Here is a 26,820-nt window from a genome sequence, read left to right as displayed (position 1 = left end):
GGTTTAGTAAAAATAAGCCAGGGAACAGAACTTTCTTAGATCAGATTGTCCAATAGTCTTCCAAATAAGGACACGTTTCCAAAAATGGAGACTCTGTTCCCACTGAAGAACCATTGACTTTCTACCAAAAGCTGGTGGTTTCCAAGTGTAGAGACTCAGGAATTAGGTCTCTGCAGTGATTTTTTCTGCTTCAGTCTGGTGCTGTTAGAGGTGTGATCATGTTTATTTGTTGTAGCTTATTGATTTCTAAAAGATCCCACTGCTCACAGGCACTGTCAGCAGTTGTATGGAGTCAGGACAGCTCTGTCATCATAGCTCTTGCTTTTCAGAATGTTCTCAGTTGAATCATAAAGGCAATCAAAATGATTCCCAGTCTTGTTTTTAATGACTGTATCTGTTACTTGAAGATGAATTTGTGGTGCTTGAAAGAGGCTCAACTTATTATGTTCCTGTGGTTTTCTTTTTCTTTGTTTCCTGTGTTCCACTCCATGGCATTAGTGAGAGTGGCTTTATCATAGCATTTGTCACACTTTGTTGTAATTACTTATATAGCTGTCCTTTATCTCCACTTGAATGTAAGCTTTCTGAGGATGGGGATGTCTGTCTTGTTTATTATGGGTCCTCACTTCCTAGCTGTGTGCCCAGAACATAGTAGGGGCTCCTAAAGCCTTGATGAATAAATGAATGAAAAGGTGCTGGCTGAGATGGAGAAGCTCCATTGCTCATAGGTCTTCCCTCTTACAACTAAAATATTAACCCCTGGGCATAACAGAACAGTCAGTTACAGGAGGACTCTGAATGGTGGAAAGAAGACGGCAGACTGACTAGGCACCTTTGGATTTGAACAACATGGCAGCTCCAAGTAAAGCCTATTCCCCTAGCCAAAGCATTGAGAAAAGGATTGTCCAACAGAACAGAAAATATTTTGGCTATTAATACATGCTGTACCCTAGACAAGCATTATTGGAAAATCTTCCACTGTCCTCCCTCTCCCCTGACCCAGTGGCTTCAGTGGGACCAAAGAGGAGGTGATCTTCTATACAGTCTCACCCCATGGAAACAGGAGAAACTGCTCCAGTTCTCCTCCCCCAACCCTGTGGTGTTAGTGGGACTCAGTAGGGAGCCAGTCTTTTGTCCCCTGCACAGGAAAACAGGCAGTGCTCTGATTCCCATGCTAGGGTAATATTGGCCTAATGGGGAACTGATATTCTATTCCCTGCAGGGAAGAAGCAAGTGGTATCCCAATTCTTCCTTCAGGGTAGTCTCATTGGGGTCCTGTGAGGGTCTGAGCCTTCACCCTACCCAGCAGGAACAAGACTTAAGGAAGCAGTGGGAAGAGGACTAATCAGCATACTGCTCCTCTCGGCACCACCCTCTTTATCCCTGACACCAGGAGGGCCGAGTGGGGAGCTGAGCCTCCATCCCAAACAAGCATAAACAAAGTAGAATTATGTGGTTTGGAGTGGGACTAGTCTGCACTCTGCTCTCCCCAACCCAAAATCAGTGGGGACTGGTGGGAAGCTGAGCCTTTACTTCTGTGTGGAAGCAGTGAGGCAATGTGAGCCAGTAGAAGATGCCAGTGGAGTCAAGGGGGTCCTGAACCTCCACCCTACCTACCTGCAATGAGGCAGTGGGAGTCAGCCCTCTTGCTGGGGTGGTGACAGTAGGACCCAACAGGGAGCTGAACAACTACCCCCACCAAGACCTCTACACTACACCTATAAAGGGTGACTGCCTGCTAAAAGAGAAGATTAAATATGATCCAAAGCCTAATAAATAATACCCAAAATATCCAGGATACAATTGAAAATCATTCATCATATCAAGAACTAGGGCAATCACAACTTGAAAGGGAAAAGATAATCAACAGATGCTAACACTGTGATGAGCCAGATGCTGAAAATACCTGGCAAGGATTTTGAAGCAGCCGTTACAATAATACTTCAGTGAGAAGTTACAAACACTCAGGAAATACATGAAAAAAAGTAACAAAGTATCTTAGCAAATAAATAAAAGATATTTAAAAAGAACCAAAGGGAAATTATAGAACTGAAAAATACAATAACCAAAATAAAATACTTGATGGGCTTTATAGTAGATTGGAGACAACAAGGGAAATAATCAGTGTATATGAAAACAGATCAGTAGAAATTACCACATATGAATAGCAGAGAAAAAATAGACTGAAAAAATGAACAGGAGCCTCAGGGACCTATGGAATTATATCAACAGAACTAACATTCATTTCATCAGAGTCTAAGAAGGAGAAGAGAAAGGTGCAGCGGTAGAAAAATATTTGAAGAAATAATGGCTGAAAATTTCCCAAATTTAGCAACAGGCATAAACCTACAGATTTAAGAAGCTGAGCAAATCCTAATGAGGATAAATCCAAAGAAATCCACACCAAAACATATGATAATCAAACTTCTGAAAACTGATGACCAAAAACAAGGTCTTGAAAGAGAGTAGAAAGAATCTTGATGTGTTAGCTATAGAGGAACAGCAGTTCAGTTGACAGCAAATTTCGTATCTGAAACATGGAGGCCAGCAGGAAGAGGCATAGCATCAAGTGCTGAAAGACTAGAACTGTCAGTTATGACTGTTATCTTCAGTAAACGCAGCCTTTAAGAATGAAGTAGCCTTTAAGAATAAAGGGAAAATAAAGACATTCTCAGTTAAAGAAAAACTCAGAGAAGTTGTTACTAGCAGGCCTACCCTTAAAGAATGGCTAAAGGAAGTTCTCTGAACAGAAAGGAAATGATGACAGAAGGCTTGTAATTTCAGAATGAAAAGAACAACAGAATGGATAAAAATAGGGGTAAATAAAAAAGACTGTTTCTCCATATGAGTCTCTTAAGTCAGATTTGATGGTGGAGGCAAAAATTATAACTTATTTGATGTAGTGTTCAATGTTTGTAGAGGAAATACTTGACAATTATATTTAAAAAGTGGGGAAGGTAAGGGAATCTCTGTGGAAGTAAAATTTCTACACTTCAAAGTAGTAAAATATCAATACAAGTAGACAGATAAATTAGTGTGTATATTGTAATACCTAGAATAACTGCTAAGAAAATTACATAAAGCAGTGTACTCAAAAACACTATAAACGAATCAGATTGAAATTCTAAAAAAACAGTCAAGTAACCACTGAGACGAAGAAAGGAGAAACAGGAACTGAAATAAAGGGAATAAGCAAAACAAACAAAATGGCTGATGTAAGCCTTAATATATCACTAATTACTTTAAATTAAAAGACAGAGATTTGTAGAGTGGATAAAAACACAACCCAACTATATGCTGTCTATACAAAACTCATTTCCTTATATTCTGATTCCATTGACGGAGTAACACCTTATGGTTGATGATCATAATGACATAAGCAGATGGAAAGTTAAAAGTTGGGAAAAGATATATCATGCCAACATTAATCAAAGAAAAGCAGGACTGGCTATATTAATATCAGATAGAGTTCAGAGCAAAGGAAATTGCCAAGGACAAAAAAAATCACACTACCTAACGATAAAACAAGACCTAAGTTAAATGAAGAGAGTACACAAGAAAACCAACATTTAAAATATTACCTGATTATACTCTTTTCCCTGTTGCCAAAATAAGAAGTTGCCAACATTTCCCAATAAATGGAGAAAGAGTGAGGCAGCCTCTTGAGAGAGACTCAGCCACTTTATCTGCTGCAGCCATCTCCTGGCGTCAGAGCAGTCTCCCTATTTACAGGATTGTCTGACTAGTTGTAGAGGCTCCAAATAACCAGAATTTTCTGTCCTGTCCTCAAATGCCATCTCCTCTCTCTTTGATGGTGATTATCTCCTAAAAACCAAAAGTGTATTTTGTTTGTGAAACCTACAGGAGGGCTTAAGAGCTCCTTGTTCTGGCATTAGTCCCTTGGTGAGGTTAGGCCACCATTGAGCAGAGCAGAGAGGACAAAGCTACACCGGAAGAACAAAGCACCAGGGGGCTTTGGTGCGTCCCCAATCAATGCCTCCTCTGAGGTCAAGGCAAGGCCACGTGGGAGAGACTAGCACCCTCCCCCAGCATGTTCGATCAGGCTGTTCTCCTTTGCTCATGCCCATGGCCTGGGTCTCCTGATACCTCCCAATACAAGAACCGATGGAAGCCCTGGTATCTGATGGGACTCACATCCTGAAATGCCTACCGCGCAGCCCTGCTGGCCCTTAGGAAGCAAACTCAGAGGAATAACATTCCCGACCATTCATTCATTCATTCATCCTAGATGCTGACGATAAAACAGTGAGCAAGACAAACCCAAACCCCTGCTCTTGCAGAGTTTACATCCCAGTGAAGTGGATGGTTTAACAAGTTATTATACTCGTTTCAGTGATGGGGCGAAGGCAGCCATAAAATAAATAAGGAAAATGTGTGGAAGGTTAGACAGTAATAAACACTCTGGTGAAGAATAGAGTAGGAAAGGATGATAAACAGTGTTGGGGAGAGGGAGGGTTGCACAATTTTAAATAAGATGGTCGAGGAAGGCTTCACTGAGAAGATGCTATTTGAGCAAAGACCTAAAGGAGGTTGAGAAGCAAATTGTGTGATTAACTGTGTGCAGTTTGTCCCAGGAGGGGCAAAGGCTGTGAGGCTTGATCATGCCTGGTGAGTTCTGGGATTGTCAAGGAACTACTGTACCTGAAGAGGTTCATGTATGTGTGTCTTGGGGTGGTGGCGGCAGCAGTGGTAGTGATAAGAAATTAAAGAAAATGAAGGTAGGATCACTCAAGGTTTGTGAACGTTGAAAGGTTATTGGCTTTTTGTTTCAGTGAAATGTGGCACCATTAGAAGACTTTGAGCAGAAAGACATGTTCAGACATTTTAACACATCGTATGGCTGTTGTGTTAAGAATTGACTATAAAGGAGCAAGAGTGGACACTGGGACCAGCTAGGGGACACTTCTGCAATGCTGTGGGCAAGAAACCATGCTGGCTCGGATCAAGGTCGTGGCATGGGAGCTGATGAGGAAGGTGTTTGGATCCTGGATGTAACAAAGATTTAGCTAACAGGATGCCCTGCTACATTGGATGTATAGGATGAAAGAATAGGAGGAGTCAAGGATGACTCTGAGGATTTTAGAATTGGCAGCAAGATAGATGATGTTGCCATGTCTGAGACAGGAAATGACTGCGGGGGAAGCAAGTTCATGAGGGGAATGAGAATGAGGGCAGAAGGTGGTATTTAAAGCTGGGAGACTGGATGAGATGATGATCAAGAGAGAGAGTGTAGATGGAGAGAAGAAGTCCAAGGACATACAAAGGTTAAAGATAAAAAGGAACCAACACAGGAGACTGTGAAGGAGCATCCAGAAAGAAGGAAGCTAGCCAGGTCAGTGCAATGTCCTGGAAGCCAAACAAAAGATAAAGTAAAGGAGAAGGGAGTGATCAGCTGGGTCTAGTGCAACAGAAAAGTCATTGGTCACCTGGAAAGGAGCAGCTTTGAAAGGTGGTGGGAGCAAAACTTTATTAGACTGTTTCAAAAGAGAATAAAGAGAGAAGTTGGAGACAGTGAGCAAAACAACTCTTATAAGCAGCTTTACTTTAAAGGAAAGGAGAAAAGTTGGGTTATAGCTGGAGGGATAAATGGAGTCAAGTGAGGTTTCATTTTGTTTCAAGATGGGTGAAATTATACCACATTTATATGCCAGTAGGAAGGTCTAGTGGGAGGAGTTTGGGAGATGCAGGACAGGGAATTGCTGGAGTGGTTTCCGAATGCACAAGTGGAGTGGTTGATCCCTGCTGAGAGGGACAGTTTATCAGTAGTCACAGGAGGGAGGCCATGGTTGGGGTTCAGGTACAGGTGGGTAGGTGGAGGTGGAATGGAGGCCTTGGAAGATCTCTTCTGACTTCATCTGTTACGTTGTTGAACTAGAAAGCAAGGCCATGCTTGTGTGAGGATGAGATGGATGGAGAGGTTAGAGGAGAGGGGTGTGAAAAATCATCTAGGAGAGGTCATCGATGAGACTGCCAGGCAGCATTAAGTGTCTCCTGAAGACTAGTGACCACAAACTTCAAGTGCAACCAATGGCATGGTTTGTGCCTTTCTCCAGGCACTTTGAGCTGCACTGGTGCAGATGTGAAGGGGGAGAAACAGAGATAACTCTACAGCCTTTCCAACACCTGCTGTGGGCGAGGGAGCATCTTCCTTGCCTTCTTATGTTTCGTTAGGGCAGAAGCCCCTTAGTTACCTGTGGCTGGGTAGGTGCTGACCAGCTGTCATGGGTGGGCAGGAAAGGTTAGGAAAATTCTCCCCATGAGCCTAGGTGGGAGCCACGAGCCAGTGTCACACCTACAAGAGTCTTGAGTCTTGGAGTGTGTCATTGGGCCTTTGATGCAGCATGTCTTCCTGGTCAAGAGCATCTTATCAGCCATGACCACATTCCTCTTCAATTGCTTTATTTCAGTGTCTTCTCTGAAGTCACTGTGTGTGTGAAGCCCACATATTACCTAGTTGCTCTTCTCATGGTATTGAGGCCCCTGGCACTTTCTCATTTTTTTCTCTTGTATACTTTCAGGTTTGTGGTCTGCAGGTGTTCAGGATGTTGGTGTAAATGAACAGTGTGGCGACATCCTCACCAGCAAACGGTTCATGCTGGACATGCTGTATGCCCATAACAGAAAGCCCACGGATGAGGAGGAGAAGGGTGAGGGTGAGACTGGGCAGACTGAGGAGGGGGCAGAGGCCGTATCCAGCCTGGCCAGCAGGATATCCACCCTGCAGGCCAACTCTCTGGCCCAGGATGAGAGTGTCAGGAGGGTGGACGTTGGCTGTCTGGACAATAGGGGCAGCGTGAAAGCCTTTGCTGAAAAATTCAACAGTGGGGACCTGGGGAGAGGCTCTATCTCTCCCGACGCCGAGCCCAATGACAAGGTCCCGGAGAAAGCATCCACACAGCCAAAGACGGAATCTGACTACATCTGGGACCAGCTCATGGCCAATCCGAGGGAGCTCAGAATCCAAGATATGGATTTCACCGACCTGGGGGAGGAGGACGACATTGACGTCCTGGACGTGGACCTGGGTCCCAGGGATACCCCGGGGCCACCTCCCCCACCCCCACCCACCTTTCTGGGCTTGCCACCCCCTCCCCCTCCACCCCTGTTGGACAGCGTGCCTCCCCCTCCAGTCCCCGGTAATTTATTGGCTCCTCCTCCAGTATTCAGCGCTCCTCAGGGCTTAGGGTGGCCCCAGGTACCCAGGGGTCAGCCAGCATTCACCAAGAAAAAGAAGACCATCCGTCTGTTCTGGAATGAAGTGCGGCCTTTTGAGTGGCCGTGTAAGAACAACCGCCGCTGCAGAGAATTCCTGTGGTCGAAACTGGAACCTATTAAGGTGGACACTTCCAGGCTGGAGCACCTGTTTGAGTCTAAATCTAAGGAACTGTCCGTCTCGAAGGTACCGCTCGCATCCAGCATGCTTCTTGATTTGCAGAGTTACTTTCTGCTGTTGAGTAGGACTGAGAGATTTATTGTATATAAAATTCTCTTCATGTTGCTTTCGCTATTTGGTAAAAAAGGCAGTTGGTAAAAAAAAAAAAAATCTGACCTTTAAGTAGTACTGTTTGTACCACACGCTAGGTGGAAGCTAAATGAGTAAGGGACGCTAATTTCTAATAGCTAAGGGGGACGGCAGCTTACCAGCATCATTAGGCATAGTAACTTGCAAAGAACCGAAGAACCTGAAGGAAAAGATGAAAAGATTAACCGGGGAATATTAGCAGAGCCCAACAGCAGATGTTGATGTGAACTAGAGGAAAGTAGATGTGTTGATTTCTCAAACACATCGACTTTATTCAGGGATGTGTTTATTTACTGTTACCTTCATTGGTTATAGTTGATAGTGGTAGGTTCCACACAGTATAACCACACAATGCTTTTGCAAAGGCAGTTATCTAAGTGACATTTCTTCGGATAATCTCCTGGCTGAATCAGCATGCCACAACTATCCGGATGTTTCCAAAGAGTCAGGTAGTTAGCATCCTGTAAATATGACACATGCATCTAGATTTCTTATTTTTTGTAAATGTTTGAGAATTCTGTAGGCGTTGCTGCTATGGTATTTTTAACGGAGATTTTATATCCACTTTTATAAATGAGAAGCACGGTACAAGAAGTTATTGGGCATCAGAGGTAAAGTCATGGTTAATGAACACTGATAAAGAAGCTGTGAGATACTGGATCACAGATTTTATTTCTGATGACTCACTGCTAACACCATAATAGGGTCTCCTTTACATATCTTAAAGAACTGGGTTTTGGGGCCTGTGGCTCACCCTGTGGCTGAGTGGTTAAGTTCATGTGTTCCACTTTGGCAGCCCAGGGTTCACCTGTTTGGATCCTGGGTGTGGATGTACACACTGCTCATCGAGCCACGATGTGGTGGCGTCCCACATAGAAGAATTAGAATGACTTTCAACTAGGATATACAACTATGTACTGGGGCTTTGAGGAGGACAAAAACAAAACTGGGTTTCTTAGAAACCCTTGTGATTCTGGGTATTTTACAGTTTTAAAACAAATTTGAAACTGTCCTCTCTTCTCAGGAATGAGGGGTATGCAAAAACACTTTGTAAAGTATAATTTAGATTAAACATGCAAGAACCTCTTATCACCAATGAATTCTAGCTCCATGCGTTGCTCCCTTTATCATCGTTTTGGAGTGAATATAAAGCTGCCTGAGTCAGACTCCCTGACCTGGCAGTTGGGCACCAATTCTGAATCAAAAAGTATGTGCAGTATCCCCAGGACAAGAGTGCCCTTCAGACAAGGAGGCGAGTGACAGAGTTAGTGCTTGTCACCACTATGTGATGCTGAAAGGCCGGGTAGGAGAGCCATAATCAGTCGACTTCCTGTTAAAACACGTACCAGGGGTCTGGAACTACCTGCTACTCTCCCCTAGTTGGCCTTGACCCTGGTGTTGGTTTCTGCCCAGTCTCGGTGAGGGTGTGAATCCAAACCCTTACCAGCCTCGGGAATCCCAAGTCAGGATTAAAGCTTTCTCCTCTTTGTAAATCCAAACCACTAGATCCAATACAGAAAATCCTGCCCAATAGGTCCTCTCCTTTAGCTGAAAGTAGACCTCCTTTTGTCCTCTCTAGAAAATGACACCTAGGAAAGTGATTTTGGGCACCTGCTCTCGGTGTCTCTGTTTCCTGACTTTCCCAGGACTGGTCACATGTGATGCTGAGCCACCCACGTGCCCCCTTCGTTTCTTACGGTCAAGCCTGGAATTTGGGAGAGGATGGCCAGGCTGGGTTGAAACAGCATCTCTGGTTGCCAGGAGTTACCCAAGACTTGACTTCACTCACGCTCCCTCCAGCCTGCTGATCCAGTTGGCCATCTCCTTCATCCTCTTCCTCCCCCCATGTGGGCTCATCTGGTTGGCTGCACCCTCTAGGCTTCCCCTGGTTACTCATCCCCCTTGGAGGCTGCCGGGGAGAGTCTGGCCCTTGATTCAGGGTAGGAGGAATAAAAGGGAGTAACAGTTTGGCAGGAAAGGCGCTTTTGACTTCATTTTTGTAAAGGAAATGGCAAGATTAAAAACTTCCTTGAGAAAGACCCAAAATGGATGGTTCACCTCCCTCCCTCCTTCTCCTGGTCCCACTGTGGTGGATGATAAGAGTCTGGTTGGTGTCCTCTCAGTAATCCAAAGTTCTCTTTTTGCTTGAAGGAGGTATAAAATAAATACTTTAATAAATAAAATACTACTTTAAAATAAAATATTTTATTGCCTAGCTAAAGGGCAAATGTTTACCTAGTTTTTATAAAGTGAGAGCATAAGAGGAAAGTAATATATTGAAAAATTTACTAAACTGATTCCAGAATGTTCTACAGTGAGACCCAGGAGCCCATACCTTTGTTTTGGGGGGATAGGAAATGTGAGCAGGGCCTAATTTACAAAGGTTTCAAAAGGTGAGAAAGAAATTAGGATTGAAACACATCACATTGGAGAGCTGAATCCATTATGTGTATGTTAACAATACAGACAATAACCAATTTTACTTCTATTTCTAATCCTTGACTGATTTTCACAAACCACAGCTATACACAGCCACTTCCGAATTCTGGCTCATGAGAAGTTTTTCATTAAACACAATAGAGCACAACACAAATAAAATGAAATAGACCTCACAAAACAGCACAGAGCCAAGGGAACAGGTTTTAATTTCCATCAGAAAACTTACACCAGACCAGAGTTACAGGGTATGGTTATGACCATCCAAGTCACTCCAAAAACAAACATTCATGCCAGACCCAAGGCTCTGTGACCACTTAATGGAAATGATAAGAACAGAAATATGTGCTTTTTGGTTTCCTTTCCAAATAGTTTCTGGGATTGGATCTACTTTTCTCTCTCAGCAGGAAATATATATAGCTTTTTAGTAAGATGACTTTAATTATGTTTTCTGGAGAAAGACAGAAATCCTTTGCTACATATCATCATATTGTATTTCTACTGCTGGTCTAAGACGTGTTGAATCATATAGGAGGTAGTTAAAGTGACCCTGGAGAAAGATGTCAGGGCAGAAAGCCCTGGGGGTGTGGGGAAGTGCCCTCCATGGACTTGACATCATCCTGAGGAGCCCCAGAAGGGGAATTCCAACCTGTATGCCTCATCCAGGGCAGCAAATTCCCTCCTGCTCCCAAGTGGCAGCTTTTATGTCCCAAGTTGCAGAGAGACCAAGACAGTTGTGGAGTGGAAGAAGAGACCAGAAGGAAGAAGGGGACTTGGTTTCCCCTCTGAGGACTCAATGCCGCCTTACTCCCCTGGGTGCATTAGGTTTCTCATGGGGAGGGGGAGACACTCCAGAATGGATTTGGAGGGTTTGTTCAACTTTATTTACCATGACATTTTTAAACAAATCAGAAACTATTAGCAGTGACTTTTTAAGAAAATTCAGAGATGATGATTTATTTGGTCTGGGATGAGCCCCAGCCTGGGTTATTTTTAAAAGCTCCCCATGGACTCAAACAAAGTTGTGAACCACTGATTTAAAGTGAAAAATGAGATACCAGTGAGGGGGCATTTCTTCTCACCACTACTTTCCCTGTTGACTCAGCCATCCCCAGCCTGGTTTTATTCTCCTGAGAGTAAAATCCTTCCTACCCCTATATTCAAGGTCAGATCGTAAGCAAATGTTATTTTATTTAGCATCATCCTCAGAAAGCCTGAATTCTTCCTGGAAATTCCAAACCCAAGTTTGGGACTTCAGTGGGGTGAGTCTAACACCCTAGTGTCCCCAGGGTGGTCCTGGTGTATGCCTGTTGTCTTGGCATAGTTATGAGGAGCACTCCCTTTTTCTCTCAGAAGTCTCCTGGTTAGGGACTAGATGAACTGCATTAACGATGCAAATGTAACTCTTTTACAGTTGACCTCTGCTATGGAAGACTCAAAAGGCAAATGTGAGAAATGGATACTTTTTTCCCCTAAACTTAACAATGAGGCAAGCCTATTATGGCAGGTTCCTCAGAAACTTTTTTCCTAACTAAAGGATTTTCAGCCTTTATTTAGTCTTAGTTGTTTTGTTGTTGTTGTTTTGTTTTTTTGCCTTAATGCTTTCCCATGTATACCGCCGTCTCCCTTGTAACAGGACTAAGGAAAATTCCATAGCTGTCACATCTTTATGACATCTGTATTGTGGCATCATTGTTGTTGTCACTTTCTCAGCAGACAGTTTTGAAAACATTCCGTGGCGTCACTCTTTTGGCAGTTGCTGGGGAGTGGGAGGGGTGATTTACCATTTTAGAACTAGTGCTTTCTGAGCCAGGCCTGGGGTCTGTGACAGTGATGCTGAGAAGCGTTTTGAGAGGTCAGTCGCCTTTCATGGAAGTGCTCTCAGACTTAGTGGTATTCTCCAAGACTCACAGAGTTCTCTTAATAAATCGTGTTCTTAGCCCAGTTCTATTTTTAGTCACAGCACCCTCTGGGGTGACAAGTCTATGTGCTGAATATCCACTTTGTAAAGGTTACATTCTTTATTTCTAGTAAAACTACTCTTTAAAAATCCAAAAGGGTAATCCTTCATGGCAGCATTTCAAGAGACTCTGGAAAACAAGCCCTGTTCACCTGCCCAGGCTGCATGCCTCCAACAGTCTTTGGTCATGTTCCCCTCCTTACTCTTCTCATTTCGTGCTCTCCCCTCATGAGGAAGTTTCTGCCTTCAGGGTGGCCCATCTCTGGACCTTGGCCCTTCTTGTCATGGTGTGCCACAGGTAGAGGCCCTATCCTGTGTGGAGAGGTGGAACAGGGTTTTCTGTTTTATTTCCAAGAACCACACCTGTTATTTGGTTATGTTGTGTTAGCTGTGGCAGAATGTGTGGCCACGTCTTCAGGACTCCGCTGCACCCAAGCCCAGAGCTTCTGAGCTGCCTTACTCTGGAATGTGGAAGGATTGTTTCTCAGTAACTGACAACTCACCTCCCAGGACTGGGATGAGCTCGGCATTTGTTGGGCGTGTCAGTCTCATTTTAACATCAATAAAAACTTCCTGCGTTGTCTATGTGGGAACTTTATCCCACTTCATTCATAAAAATGGCAGGACCAGTCCTTGCTGCATCTTGGAATGGGGGGTGGGGGTGGGGGTGACCCTGTTACTGTTTTTCTATCCTAAGAAATATTCTCTTATTCCTGCCTTTTGTTTCCTACTTTTGAATTATATTCCTTTGCTTGAAAGAACAACTTTCTACTCATCCAACAATCCCGTCTTAAAAGCCTTCAGACTTTTCGAAAGTCTAAATCAGTTGCAAGAGAGATCTTTTAAACATCTGTGACCCCTGTGCCCCACTCCAGACTGAGGAGATCAGGATCTCTGAGGATGGGACCCAACCCACTGTTGTTTAAAAGTACCCCTGGGAATTCTTTTGTGTACCCAAAGTTGTAAAGCACTAGTATAAATAAACTATGGTTTCTGGTTTTCCTTCAGAAAGTGTCAGTATATTGATCAGACCTGTTTCCGCCTCAGGTGAGTGATGTTGATTTCTCCCAGTTAGTGGTGGTGACTTACTGTTTGCCCATTCTGCCATCAGTCATGGAGGTAGATGTGTATCCTGGCAAAGAAGGAGAATTTCCTCATCTTTCTCCAGAGCTCCCCTTACCATTAGTCCTTCCCATTAGTCTGTTAGCCTCAGGAGGAATTTGGCATGTGGCAATCACCATGATATCCTCCTCATTAAAAACAGAAACCAAGATGTCTTCTACCACGTCCTTTGCAAGGAGATCTTCAGTACCACTCAAGGCGTGCTCATTTTCTAGATCTATTTCCCACTCTGGGATTCTATGTGCCTGGGGGTCTGCACAGACTCTAATGAACATCCATGAGCTGTTTGCAGTCATTAACAAAGCCCCATGCGAGTGGTCCGAGTCCTTGAGAAGCAGCTGTGCAGGCTAAATTGAAAATCAAGTCTCCGTACTTTCCCCTGGAACTATCGCCTTTCGGGGTGGGGACCCTGATTTGATCTGACGTTCCTATTTATGCAGGCGCCTTTGATCAGGAAACACGGTAGATGCATTAGTTATGAAAAATATACATTGGTAGACCATATATTTTTAAAATATAATGTCAGTAGAGTAAAAATAAGAAGGAGTCAGTGGTGGTGAAAATAGCTAAGAGCTAATTCTTAGAAGGCACTATGTTCCAGGCAGTGCCATAAATACTTTACACGTATTAATACCAGTAATCCTATTCTGACTGTCCTAGCAGACATTTCTATAGGACTTACCATGGGCCAGGCATTGTTCTCACTGCTTTACATCCATTGTCTCATTTCATCCTCACAACAAACCCTGTGAGATAGGTGCCAGAGGGGAAACTGAGGCACAGAGAAGTTCAGTGGCTTGCCAAGGTCACACAGCCGTGAATGGGGCTGACCCATGTGGATGACTCGCTGCTCTGGATGTTTTCAGTTACCCTGCAGGGCTCCTGTCCATGTGATCCCTGGATTCCATTTTGTTCTGGTTACTTGCAAGGTTATGCTCTGAACACTTCCTCGTGCTCTTCCTTTGGGGGTCTTTAAATCTTGCCATTTTAAAAAAAGACCCTCCCTGTCCCCATATGATCTATATACTTTGCTATTGCAGTTTTAGATTTCATTTGGTCTGGAGTCTAATTCTGTGACCTTGAGCAAGTCAGTCAACCTCTCTGAGCCTGTTTTTCCCTATTGGGGAGAAACAAGAATCCAGGCCTGATCCGATGTGCCTGACCTTCTGGGGTGGTTGAGTGGATCCAGTGCAACAGGGTTGAATATGCTTGTGTGCTGCATGAAGCCATGTAGATGTGTTAACAGGCCTATCATTTTTGTGCTATTAATTTTCTTAACCTTTGTCACATGACTTTCCTGAGATTCTATTGTGAGATTTTAAATTAGTCTCTAAGCTTAATGACTACTATTTAGCATTTAAATTTTCCTTCTCACCTGTTCCTAACTGCTGCCTAAATACTCACCCTTCCCTTTTCCCAAACTGATTATGGGTGGGGCGGGGCGGGGTTGTGATCTTTTTCTCAGGATGTTAAATGAAATCCGATATGGGCACTCTTACGCAGTGACCCCTCACCCCCAATGACCATCCAGAATCCAGTTTGTTTCTTTACTTGCAGATTCTAAAATACTTGTTCTTGGAGGCAAGAATGTCTTCTGTCCAAAAACCTGGCTTGCGCATCTCCTCCCTGTGAAGCACGTAGTCATCCATCTCTGTGTCAAGGATTGGTGTTGCACCAAGAGTCCCCCTGATTGGACCTAAATATCTGGCTTAACTCTTCCAGAAAATACTCCTATTGTATGCTCCTACTTTCTGCTCCTAGGAGCGGCTGAGTTTGCGGAGCCCTACCTCTTGGAGCTGGTTGGCTCTAGAGAGTAGAGCCCAACCCGGGAAGCCGACCACCAGGTGAATGTGGAGCTGCAGAGAACAGTCAGCCCTTCCCCTAAGCCTTGGCAGTTAGCAGTCCCTACTTAAATTGGCTACCTCCTCTGTGTGCTTCTCAGAAATCCTGTAATTTTTGTGGCTTTGGGTACTGCCTATTTGAAGCCTCTTCCTGGAGGGGCTCACTTCTGCCTTCCGGGAAGCTGGCCCCTCAATGTTCTTGGACAGCTTGGGAGAAAGGGGCTGAATTGCCTTAGTGAGCTCCTTCCTGCCCCTTCTCTCTAAGAGGTCTCTGCTCGCCTTGACAGCATCTCTTTCCCCAGAGGATGGCCTCTGTCTCGCACCGTTTTGCCTGTCCACACTCCCTCCCCCTCTCCCTGCAGTCTTCTTGGCTGAGTCAAAACCAAAAATGAACAAACGCCCTACATGGCATCCAAGCCTGAAGATTTCTCCAAAGACAATATTTCTGGAAGGGCAACTGTTGGCATTCTAAAGGCTTCCTGAGAGTTGGATCTTCAAAGGATGTGCTGGGCTATATACTGAGTGTCGCCACCTGGTTCCACTCAGGAGTTCAGCTCAACTAGGCTTTCTGGAAGCAAAACAGAGCCTAACTTCTTCCCAAGGTACCCTTTCCCCCTTAAAGAAGTAAGTTCCTCTTCTCCCCGAACAGTTCTGGACACATTTGCAAAAGTAGCACATTCAGAAACAGCTTCACAATTGTTGGCCCCACACTGCCTCACTTCCACTCTTTTGCTGACCAACTATCTCACCCCTGAGACAGTTGTTCCCGTTTTCACTTCCAGTCAACCCTAGTCTAGCATCCTGTGCCTGGATCCTGGGCCCACAGGAGCCTCCTTCCATCATCCTTTCCTTCCTGAAAGTTCTTGGAACTTTCTGAGGAAGAAGGCAGAGATTTTACTGATTGTCCTTTTATCAGAGGATTGAGACAGAAACCCTTATTTCCTCTTACCCTAGGACTGACTATTGGTGTCAGGGGCATCCTGGCCCTCCACAGGTGTGCATTTTTCATTAGTCCCCATGGAAATGTCCCCACTCAAGGAGTAGGCCCTCAGGAAATATCTATTTAAGGAAATGGATCTATATTAAGGAGAGGCAACAAATAAATAAATATGGGAAGGCGTATGGCTGATCAGAAAGAGCCTGTCTGAGGACTGAGCTTGGTTCTCATCCTCTTCTCCTGTATCTGCTCAGGGTTTGGTGTCAAGGACCATCAGTGATAATGTCTTGAGACTCCAGTCAGCAAGGGGTGCTCGTGGGGTGTGGCATACTCCCATCATGCTGACCCTTGGCTGTTCCCACACAAGCCTATTCTTAAGCTTTCTCTCTTCTTAAGAAGGAAGATGTTGTTCAAACCAGTCTGTCATGATCTTAACCTGCCATATTGCGTTTTTTGACTTAAAGTTACTTTCTTTGGTTCTGTATTAGAAATTGGGCTTTCATAATGGCTTGTGACTCATTCCTCTAGGTGTCTTTGTTGGAATGCCCTGTGTCGTTGTATAAGAGCTTTTTCTGTACTATTATTCTATTCTGTTCTATCATTCTAACTATTCTAGTGCTAGTGCTATATGTTTTAATTATATCAGTTTTATAATAAGTTTTTATAGCTGATTGGGTAAATATTGTATATAACTCTACTTATTGATTTTTTACACAGATATTCTTTTATAGTAACTTTAGAATATTTTGTTAATACCAAAACCAAATCTTACGGGAATTTGATTAGAACTATATTAAATATATATAGAGAGATGAGAGGTAATGAGCATCCTTATAACATCAGGACTTCCTATCCAGGAACGTGATGTTTCTTATTTATTTACCTCTTCTTTTATTACTTTCAAGAAAGTTTTCCTTTAGGTAGTCCTGGTATTTATATTTCAAGAGGTTTTGGCATTTTGTTTCCTTTTTTGGGTGTGTTCTTTGGGTGATGTCTGGTCTCCTATCAAAGGCAAGACAACTTCCTGATTTCCTGCCTGGAGGTGTTGCCTCCTGTTGTCTTCTCAATCTCTGTTCCACCTTTTCCCCATCACATCCTACCCCTTTAAAAGGGCATTTCCTAACCTTATTCACAAGGACCACTCTTTCTTCTCTGGCCTCTGCTTTTATATCCATCTCCATCATTGAGCAATTTCTTATTTTTCTAATTTTAGATAACAGGCAGTCACTGACTTTCTGATCAGAGAGGTTTGATAAGGAAACAGGTATCTGGGAAAGACTCTTGGGAAAAGTGAGATGGATGGTTTGGGGACAAGAAGAGACTGGAAGCAGGAGTGGTGGACTGCTCTGGGAGTCTGGGCTCTGGGGGTCATGCTCAGGGTGGAAGTGGTGGCACTGAAGGAAGGGTGGTGATGAGAGGCTTTGTGGAAGAGGATGGACAACAGTTACTCTGTCATAGGACCATATGAAGGACATAGTGAAGGTCACGCTTGCTTATGTGGGGCTTTGACCCTGAAAGATGATTGAAATGGATCAGAATTGATGACTGCTAATCCTTAGACATGGACACATGCTCCCAGGCACAGAGAACTTTGTCTTACCCTTGCAGATGTTGCTCTAGCTGATTGTGGGAGGGAAGGAGAGAGTTGGACAGTCCCACATGACCTCTCCCTCGTCTCAGGCAGAACAGACCCTAAGGCATTTGAGTGCTCGGTAGCCTCCAATGGAGTCGGTTTTGATTATGAAGAACAGCATTTAAAACACCTTTTGGTAAAATCCAGAGATTGAATAATTCGATTTCAGATATTATATATATTCTTACTCTTTCCTTCATGATGTGGGTGGAAGTGCTCTAAAAATGTGTAGAGTCAAGAGTCAATGTGTGGGGACAGCTCTCCCCGTTATCTCAGGATGCTTGGCAGCTCACTTCTCTCTGACTTACAGGGGAGTGTGTGGCTGTGTCCACTGGTGTAAATTGAGTTCTGTTGAGAATGGAAACAAGGACATGTCAGGCTCAGAGCCACCACATAGGTCTCTGCATGTCGTTTGCTGCACATAGCTGCTGGCTGAGGTGGAAAGGCTGAAATCTGAGTGGTGCTTCTCTCTCAAGCTGTTTGCCGTGAGGCTGTGTCTCCCCAGAGTGGGGCATATTTTTCTCCTTCACACAAAGGCTGGAATTGGGCTGGGCCTGCTCGGGCATCTCTCCAGGCTCCTACAGTGAGGGAGGCTGTATAGATGAGGGGCTAAGGTCTATTGATTCCCAGGGAATCCCTGCCTTCTGATAGATGCCTCCTGCACTGGATCCTGGCTATGGGTGGTTGCCTGTCCCAGGCTCCTTCTGTCTTCCATGCTGCTGTCCTTATGTGGCTTCATTCCTTATGCTCACAGGATATCTACAGCTGCATCTCCAGGCCTCACATCCATATTCTAGGCAGGAAAAAGGGGGAAGGGCAAAAGGCATGGCCCACTGGGTCTATCCATTTTTAGTCAAGGAAACAAAAGCCAGAACTAAGTCACAGACCCAGCTTTAGCAACAAAGGGTCCAGGGGAAGTGACTGGTTTAACTGACACATTGCCATCCTGAAAAAAATTATGGTCTTGTTGGTTAACGGGGAAGAGAAAGTGGATGTTGGGTAGATGCCCTGCAGTTCCTGAAGGAGTGGGCACCCTAGCACCCCAGTGTGGGCATTGCAAGTCATAACATCCCTCTTCATTGCCTATATTCAGCATTTTGTCAAACTTTTCCTCATTTCTTCTTAATGTTCCACAAACAAATTATTTTAAGTTAGATTTAAAAGCTAAATTTCAGGGGCTCCCATTAGCTTGTTTGATTAAATATATAGAAGACAAGCTTGCCCTGCAGAGTGGGGGTGCTGCAGCGCATGTCCCTGGGGATCCACTGTTCAAAGCTGATGACCACTCCCACAGGAAGTGTTCTTCCTGGCCACCAGGTTTCAAAACAGTTGGATGCTTTCAGTTATTTTCTTTGTGAAGAAATTCTAATTTATTCCCAAATACATATTGAAGGATCTAAAATAGAATTTTAGAAATTGAGTTTGGAAGGGGTCAGTAGGACTTAAGGGGCCACAGTCCATTTCTCCTTGCCAGCTTCCAGCCTCTAGTGTTGCAGCAGGCCAGCTGCTCCAGACAGTTCAGTAGGGTGGGCTTTGGTGCAGGAGACCAATGATGGGCGGCAGTCAGCTACTCAGCTGGGGCCTACCTGCAATGCAGTCACAGCAGCTGGCTCCTGAGGTCCCCTAGATGTGGCCCTCCAAATCTCCAGCTGCATCCCTGGCAGTTCCCAGCAACCTGGACAAAGCCACTTCTTTTCTCCCTCTGTTCTCTCCTGAGCTCCAGGCTAGGTCCTAGACATTATTTAGGGCCCAGGTCAAGTGTCAGCTCCTCCAGACTCTGACCCCCTCCACCACCAGGTGAGTTAGTTACCCTGCCACTGAGCACCCCCTCATAGTAAGCACGCCTCATCCCATGCTGAATGTGTCTCTTCCTTCAGGAGATCCACTGTGCCTTATTCCTCAGCGTCATCCTAGGCTTGTTATGTGAATGAAAATAGTCTTCCTCCCAGCTCTGTTTGCCCCAAGGGAAACCTGAGTGTGCACAGGGAGCTTGCTAAGCTGGGTCTCCTCCATTTGCCCCTATTGCCCTCCATCCTTAACTTCCCTAGAGCTGAAGGAGAAAGCTGGAGGCCTTGTCATCTCAGCTGTGGGCAAATGTTGCCTCAGCACCTCATATACTTGCTAGGTTCTGGCTATGTGCTAGCCCAGGGCCTGCCCCCAAGGAGCACCCAAGCCAGCAGGGAAGCCACACACACAAGGGCTCTATGAGGACACCCGGACACCTCTTGTCCTCTGTCCCCCTCCTTGGCCTCTGCACCTGTTTGTCCCTCATTCCTCTTTAGCAGCAGGTGCCCCTTCAATTTCCTTCCTTGGAAGGCTCCTCTTCTCCCACCCATTGAGCAGCTGCCCAGATGGGTAAGTGTGGCAGAAGCTCTAGATAAGGGATATAGGACGTTTGAATGGTGAGAGGAGGGCCTGAAACCATGCAGCTGTGGATCCAGAGGGGCTGACCAGCCAGTAATGCTGGATTCCCCTCATCACTCCTGTCTTCTTCGCATGTGTACCGACTGTCTCTGTCTCCGGGCACACGCTATATGCCCTAGGGCCAACCAAGGCACATTCCGACACCTCGCAGCCCACAGGAAGGGAGTTCTGAGAGCTTTTAGTTTTGTTTCCACTGCTTCTATGGAAAAAAACAGGTTTTTTTCCTTGCAAAATATCACATTTTTCCCAATTGAAGGAAAATCAATTTTATTTTGTAATGTGTCTGACTCGCGAAGTTCCATTGCTGACCCATGCTTGGCGGCTTCTCAGAGCTAATCCCTGAGCACTTTCTCCTGTGCTGAGCAGTAGCCAGTCCTTCCCTGAGCTGAATCAGGGCCATTTGTTTTCATCTCTAAATAAGTAGTGAGTTTACTTTTAATAACGAAACTCAGAAAGGACCAAAGATGATGCATTAATCTTGGATTCTCCTTGTTTTATCACCAAGAAAACTGCTGCAGATGGAAAAAGGCAGGAGATCATCGTCCTGGATTCCAAGAGGAGCAATGCCATTAATATTGGTCTGACAGTGCTTCCCCCTCCAAGAACGATTAAGATAGCCATTTTGAATTTTGATGAATATGCCTTAAACAAAGAAGGAATTGAGGTAAGAGAAGCTCTATGGAGCATTGTTTGTGTTCTGTAATACGTTGCATATGTAAAGCATTACTGTATACATTATGACTTTCTCCACAGGGTCACTTGCCATATTTCTGTCTCAGACAGACTCTGAATAATGTTAGTAATTCTCACATTTTTTTTTTTAACTTCTGGGGGCTAAAAAGCCCCTCTTCCCTATGAAGTTCAAAACTGTTCATTCTCTGGTCCATTTACTGACTTCCTTCTGACCACCCTCCACCTACCTCTATGTGGGAGAACATGATAACCTCCTTAGCAGGCTGATAGGACCTTCTTTCACGTCATTTCAAACCAAGTGTGTTTAATGAACAGTTTCAGAAGTAGGATTTTCAATGTGTGCTCACATCCATGTAAATGACTTTGCTTCTCTCTTGGCACTTGTTGGGGTATGTAGAGATATGTTTTGTTTGATAAGCTGGAGAACCCAAGCCAACTGAGTCTTTAGCATTTGTTGGTCTGAGTGGCAGAAGTGGAGAGAGGTTGGGTGACTTGGCTGTGACTACATGGCTGGTATGTGACCCAGCTGGAGCCACAGCTCATCTGCTCTGCGAGGGTTCAGTGCTCTTCCACGAGGCCCTGTTCTCCCTTCACCATGGGCTGGTGCCAGTTGTCAGCAAGTTCAATCTCATGTTCAAATAAGGGAGACAAAGTGAGTGGAACGAATGGCCCAGCCCACAGATTCCTACAGAATATAATCTGGGGCCACTGGGTCAGAGTGGGGATCTGAGGACACTGCTTCTTGGCATTGAGTGACACCCACTCTATCCTACTACTGGCAAGGGGCCCTGGATTTCTTTAATGCCTCTCCATAGTTGGTGTTCATTTATGCATAGTCATTTGAAAGACTCAAGAGTGGAGGGAACCAATAACGACTGACTGCAGAAAGGGAGAGCAAGCCCTTGACAGAAGGGTTAGAAGTGAGGAAGGCCTTGGGCCACTGCGCCAGACTAGCCCACAGCCCTGAGTATGGGAGGGAGCACAGGGCACAAGGGGCAAGGTGATGTCTAAACCCAGTGGGGCTCGTGTGCCTTTGTACTTTGGAAAGAAGAGGTTACCACAGAAAAAACCGTGTTCCTGGAGGTCTGTACTGGTTTGAATAGTGTCCCTTCAAAATCCATGCTCATCCAGAACCTCAGAATGTGACCTTATTTGGAAATAGGATCTTTACGGATGTGATCAAGTTAAGATAAGGTCATTCTGGATTAGGGTGGGCCTGACTGCAGTGACTGATATCTTTTTAAGAAGAGGGAAGTTTGAACATAGACAAAGAGGAGAATGCCATGTGGAGACAGAGAGCACACCCGGAGACACCTGGAACAGCATGCTATGTGATGACTGAGGCAGAGATTGGAGTGATGTGTTTATAAGCCAAGGAACACCAAGGATTGCCTGCAACTACCAGAAGTTAGGAAGAGGCAAGGAAGGGTCTTCCCTAGAGCCTTCAGAGAGAACATCGCCCTGCTGATGCTTTGATATCAGACTTCTAGTCTCTTAAACTGTGAAAGAATAATTTCCGTTGTTTTCAGCCACCCAGAGCCAGCCCTGGTCGTCTGGTGGTTAAGATTCAGCACTTTCACCCCTGTAGCCTGGGTTCATTTCCAAGTAAGGGAACCACACCACCCATCTGCCAGTTATCATACTGTGCCAGCTGTGTGTTGCTCTGATGCTGAAAGCTTTGCCACTGGTATTTCAAATACTAGCAGGGTCACCCATGGTGGGCAGGTTTCAGTGGAGTCTTCCAGACTAGGCAGACTAGGAAGAAGGACCTGGCCACCCACTTCTGAAAAAATTAGCTGTGAAAACTCTATGAATAGCAGTGGAGCATCTTCTGATATAGTGCTGGAAGGTGAGAGGATGATGCAAAAACACGGGCCAGGGTTCCGCTTTGCTGTACACAGAGTTGCTAGGATTCAAAATCAACTCAATGGCACTAACAAAAAAAACACCAAAGTTTGTGGTACTTTATACCCTAAGAAACCAGTATAAGGCCTAAGCAGCTCTACTCTGAGAAGCACACACACCCCATGTTCCAGGAACAGATAAGGGGGGTCGGGGGAAATGCATTTCCCTTCTGGCTGGAAAGGATGTTGAGCCCTGAGCCCTGGAGTCAGGCCAGGCGGCAGAGCAGGTCAACATATGCAGGTTGGCAGCCAGGCAGTTGAGGGCATGTGGCAGACTGGGACAGTGTATAAAGGAGAGAGCAAGTGACAGCTGGCGAATATAAAGAGGGACGTTGAGGCAGCTGCCAGACAGCGAGAAGGGGACAGGCCAGGCCTCAGTGTGAGGCATTCCTACTCTGGGACCCCTGGAGGAGCATGGGAGAAGGGCATTGGCTTGCTATTTGGCAAATGGGGGCTGCCAACCTGGATGAACCAAGTTCAAAGTGTCTTTCACCTAGGACAAACAATGTAGTAGGCCTGAGTGCACATTCCAGCCATCCTATTTACTTAATGTGTCTTTTAGAAATTGCAAAAGCTTCAGACTCATACAAAGAGGCCTCAAATTCAGCCAGAGCCAGCCTGATTGAAGGAAAAAATGACAGCTTCCCCTTTTAAAAATATTTCCCCTTCTTGTCATAAGAACTTGAAAGTCCATCAGGAGAGATTGATTCCTTTAGGTTTTGCCTTTGTTCTTTCCTGAAACATAGATCTCCCTGGGTGGTGGGAGTTTCAGATACAATCAGTTACTTAGATTTTAGAATGAATCAAATTACTTTTCCTTTTCTGACTGGTTTCCAGCTGAGCATCTTTTTGATCCAGGAAGGAGTCGTGATAGCAGCCGTAATGATGATGGATACAGGAATAGCAACACAGCCCTAAACTTGCCTTTCACAGGTTTCTTCCTGTGGGCCAGGCACCATGTAGGTGCTGTACACAGATGCTCATCAAACCTAGGAGGCACATACTATTATGTTCCCCATCTTAAAGAGGAAGAGAGTGAGTCCCAATGTTAGTCTGTGCCCATGCCCACAAGCCAGTAAGAGATCAGGCTGAAATATGAGCCTTGAGCCTGAGTCTAAAGTCTTTGGGATGACTGGCCCAGGAGGGCACTCTGGGCCTGGGCTCATATGCCAAAAAAATAAGAGGGAATCTGAAAGGGGAGTGGGAAGACTCATGAGGGAACACAGTCCACTTCACAGGGCTGCCTACAGTTTTCCACTGGGAGTCGTTGATGTATGGAATGATGTAAAGTGAGAGGACACAGCCACAGAAAACACTGCTAAACCCTTCCTGAGAGTTTATTGTGTCATGAGTCCTCAGTAAATTCATATTTAGTCTAACAACACATACAGTCACACATTTTTATCACAGTTTTCGTCTAAAGTAAGGTTTCTCAACTGTGACATTGTTGACATTCTGGGCTGGACAATTTTTAATGGTGGGAGCTGCCCTATGCACTGCAGGATGTTTAGCAGTATCCCTGGCCTCTACCCACAAGATGACATTTTACTGTGGGAAATGTCATTAATACTGCTTAGAGATGGCCCCAAAATAATATTCTGAAGTTTAATACTCTGATGAAACACTACTACTTCCATAATGAAATTAGTTTATTTTCTAGTAGTGACAACCAAAATGTTTACAGACTTTGTCCAATGTCCCCTGGGGACTAAATCACCCTGATTGAGAGCCCCTGATCTAAAGGCTGCCTGTGTGAATCCAGAGAGCATCTATATTTTTCAAGTCTTGTCAGTCATGCTGAGAAGACTCCAGTGGAAACCAGCCCTCTTGGAGAAGGTGGGACCCAGGCACTCTCATCCGTCACCTGCTGTCCCTGGCCGTGATCTCAGGGACCTGAGGGCCGTAGATGGTCTAGACCCATGTGCTGAGCCGGTTGCCCAGAGTTCATTCTCTAGGCTTGGTGTTCAAGAGTTAAATCAAGACTGAGAAGAGATGGAAGTTGTGTCCTTACAGATCTTTACTAATAAGATTTCCAGCTTCCACCCAAAGGGCCTTCTGCCAAACCATCTGCTTCTTGGACGCAGGCACTGTAGCATGGCACCACGGCTTAGTAAGGCCATTTGAAACCCCTGTGTACCTAAATGTGATTAGGATGTAATAAATGACGTCCTGTGGCTTTGCTTAGCAACCCAGTGATATGTATCCGGGTTTGTCATGAAAACCTGAGGGAGTAATTAACTAACTTAGTTAAGGAAGTAGTAGTTTTTCATCAGAGTATTAAACTTCAGAATATTATTTGGGGGCCATCTCTAAGTAGTATTAATGATATTTTCCCAAATAAAATGTCATCAAGGCATCACAAATGAAAGTATGAAGAGTTTTCCCTTTTGTTCTTGCTTTTCTAATTTTTATAGTGTCTATGTCTACTCAAAGGGTAGCACAATTGAATGGTGCCAAATGACATTTAACTTGGCCCAGTTGGCTGCCAGGCCTGTCAGCATGCTAGAAACAGAAGTTCCCTTTGGCCACACATACAAAACTCCAGCACCTTTTCAAGCCATTTGTGTTGCTCAACCCCTGTCTGCAAATGCCCGAGTGGATGCTGGACACACACAGATGAGCCTGAGCTCGGGAGCCACCATCGGTCAGCAGTGCAAGGGACCCAAAACATCCCGATAGTTGGGCACGTTAGCTGCAGTGTTTTGCATTTCCAGTTGAATTGCCATGAACTGTGGAGCTGGTGGTAGGAAACTCAGAGTAGCCCCTGGGTGGTTTTCCAGCATGCCTTGGTTGATCCAACTTAGCTTCAGAAAACACATTTCATCTGCAAATTTGATGCAATAATTTCTGCCCCATGTGCCTCACTGAGTAGTCCCAAGAACGGAAAAAGATAGTATCAAGATACTTTGAGAAGTAAAAAAAAAGTCCTCCTGTGAGAATAAGTACATGAATAGAAAGCCATTGTCTCATGAGAATATGCAAGTTGTATACAAACCAGCCTCGGCTCTAAATGCTCCAACTTTCTGTATTGTCACCAAAATCCTTGTGCTAGATTCTCATCCAGAGCTATAGCCAGAGTTCTGTTCAAAACTCATAAGGCAAATTAGTTTTTCATTATAATCTCATCTGTGAGTAAATGAGATGACCAGACTCAACCATTTGGGTTCATAAAAAATAAGATTTGTGCATTTTTCTCTGACATACGGCTTTCAGATATAAAAGCAAGTATACTTAAAGACATGCTGGAGGGACACTGTCTGGGAAAAAGCAAAAAAAAAAAAAAAAAAACAATGAGATTGTTATGTAGTGGTCTTGTTTGATGTTTTTCTCTCCGTGGAACCAAATGGTGATCATAAAGTCATCAATAAGCCTCCTGACATGGTAGAAGAGCATATTATGGGTATTTCCTCACACTCATCCCCTTATCATCTGCTCATGGAAAAAAAGAGCCAGCAGCTCATAGGAGGTGTCTTGACCTGCTATTCCACTGTCTTACGGCTGTTTTTACTGCCAGTGATGTGTAAAAAAATAAAATAAACTGGCAGATGGCAACCTCGTAAATCTTCAACAGTGAACAAATGGTTTAAATTAGTCAGAAAAGTGAAAAACAAAAGTAAGAGCATTTGATTACTTTCCCAAAGGAAAAAAGCAACTAAAATCATCACAGGAAAATGCCTTCTGAAGAAGGGGAAAAAGTGTTGACAATTTTTTGTTTTGGAATTCTTGTACATGCTTATAACAATTTGAGCATTACGAAAATTAAAGTACTAATTTTAGTTACGTTTTTATTTTGAATCAAATCCTGGGTGTTTTTAAAGAGATGACATCTGCTTGGATTGTTTTGGTTATTTTTTAATACCATCTGTGTGGACAGGTGGGATCAATCATGAGCCTGTGGGAGAGCAAGGAGCATTGTCACTGAATGTATCCCCTGATGCTCAAATTCCACCCGCACTATCTCAGTGTTTGGGGCCGTGAGGAAGAGAATGTTGGAAGAGGAGGTACGTGAGGTCTCACCCAGGTCTTACCTTCTGTGACCTCACTTCAGACTGCAGCACAGAACGCATGCCTTCAGTGCTGTTTGGCATCACTGGCTTCTGATAAGCTACTGAGACAGCCCTCTTTGATAACACTCCTCAAATCCGGGATGACTTCTGCTCCACCCAGATCCGTCCTGAGGCACAATTGTATAAACACCTGCATGTTTGCTGATTATGGTGTCAAAGATCCAGTTTTTCCTTTTGTTCTTTTTAATTTTTGCATTAATGTAAAGTGAAACTGACCTTTTTGGTATACAGTTGTATGAGTTTTAAAATAAATATAAATT

At 44.5% G+C, this 26,820-nt stretch overlaps 1 protein-coding gene across 22 annotated transcripts in view; it reads left to right on the top strand.

Moving 5' to 3' along the window:
• FHOD3 (formin homology 2 domain containing 3) overlaps positions 1 to 26,820 on the top strand; it is a 455,279-nt gene that overhangs the window by 386,132 nt on the left and 42,327 nt on the right. For all 22 annotated transcript variants that reach the window (XM_070513157.1, XM_070513160.1, XM_070513168.1 and 19 more), the window contains 2 exons: positions 6,540 to 7,420; positions 20,402 to 20,560. In XM_070513157.1, coding sequence (XP_070369258.1) covers positions 6,540 to 7,420; positions 20,402 to 20,560 — 1,040 coding nt within the window. The remainder of the gene's footprint in view (positions 1 to 6,539; positions 7,421 to 20,401; positions 20,561 to 26,820) is intronic.

This window comes from Equus asinus, chromosome 7 (genome assembly GCF_041296235.1).
Source record: "Equus asinus isolate D_3611 breed Donkey chromosome 7, EquAss-T2T_v2, whole genome shotgun sequence".
In the NCBI taxonomy this organism is placed as follows: Eukaryota; Metazoa; Chordata; class Mammalia; order Perissodactyla; family Equidae; genus Equus; species Equus asinus.
Note: the sequence above shows the minus strand (reverse complement) of the source record. Positions and strands in the feature narration are given on the sequence as shown.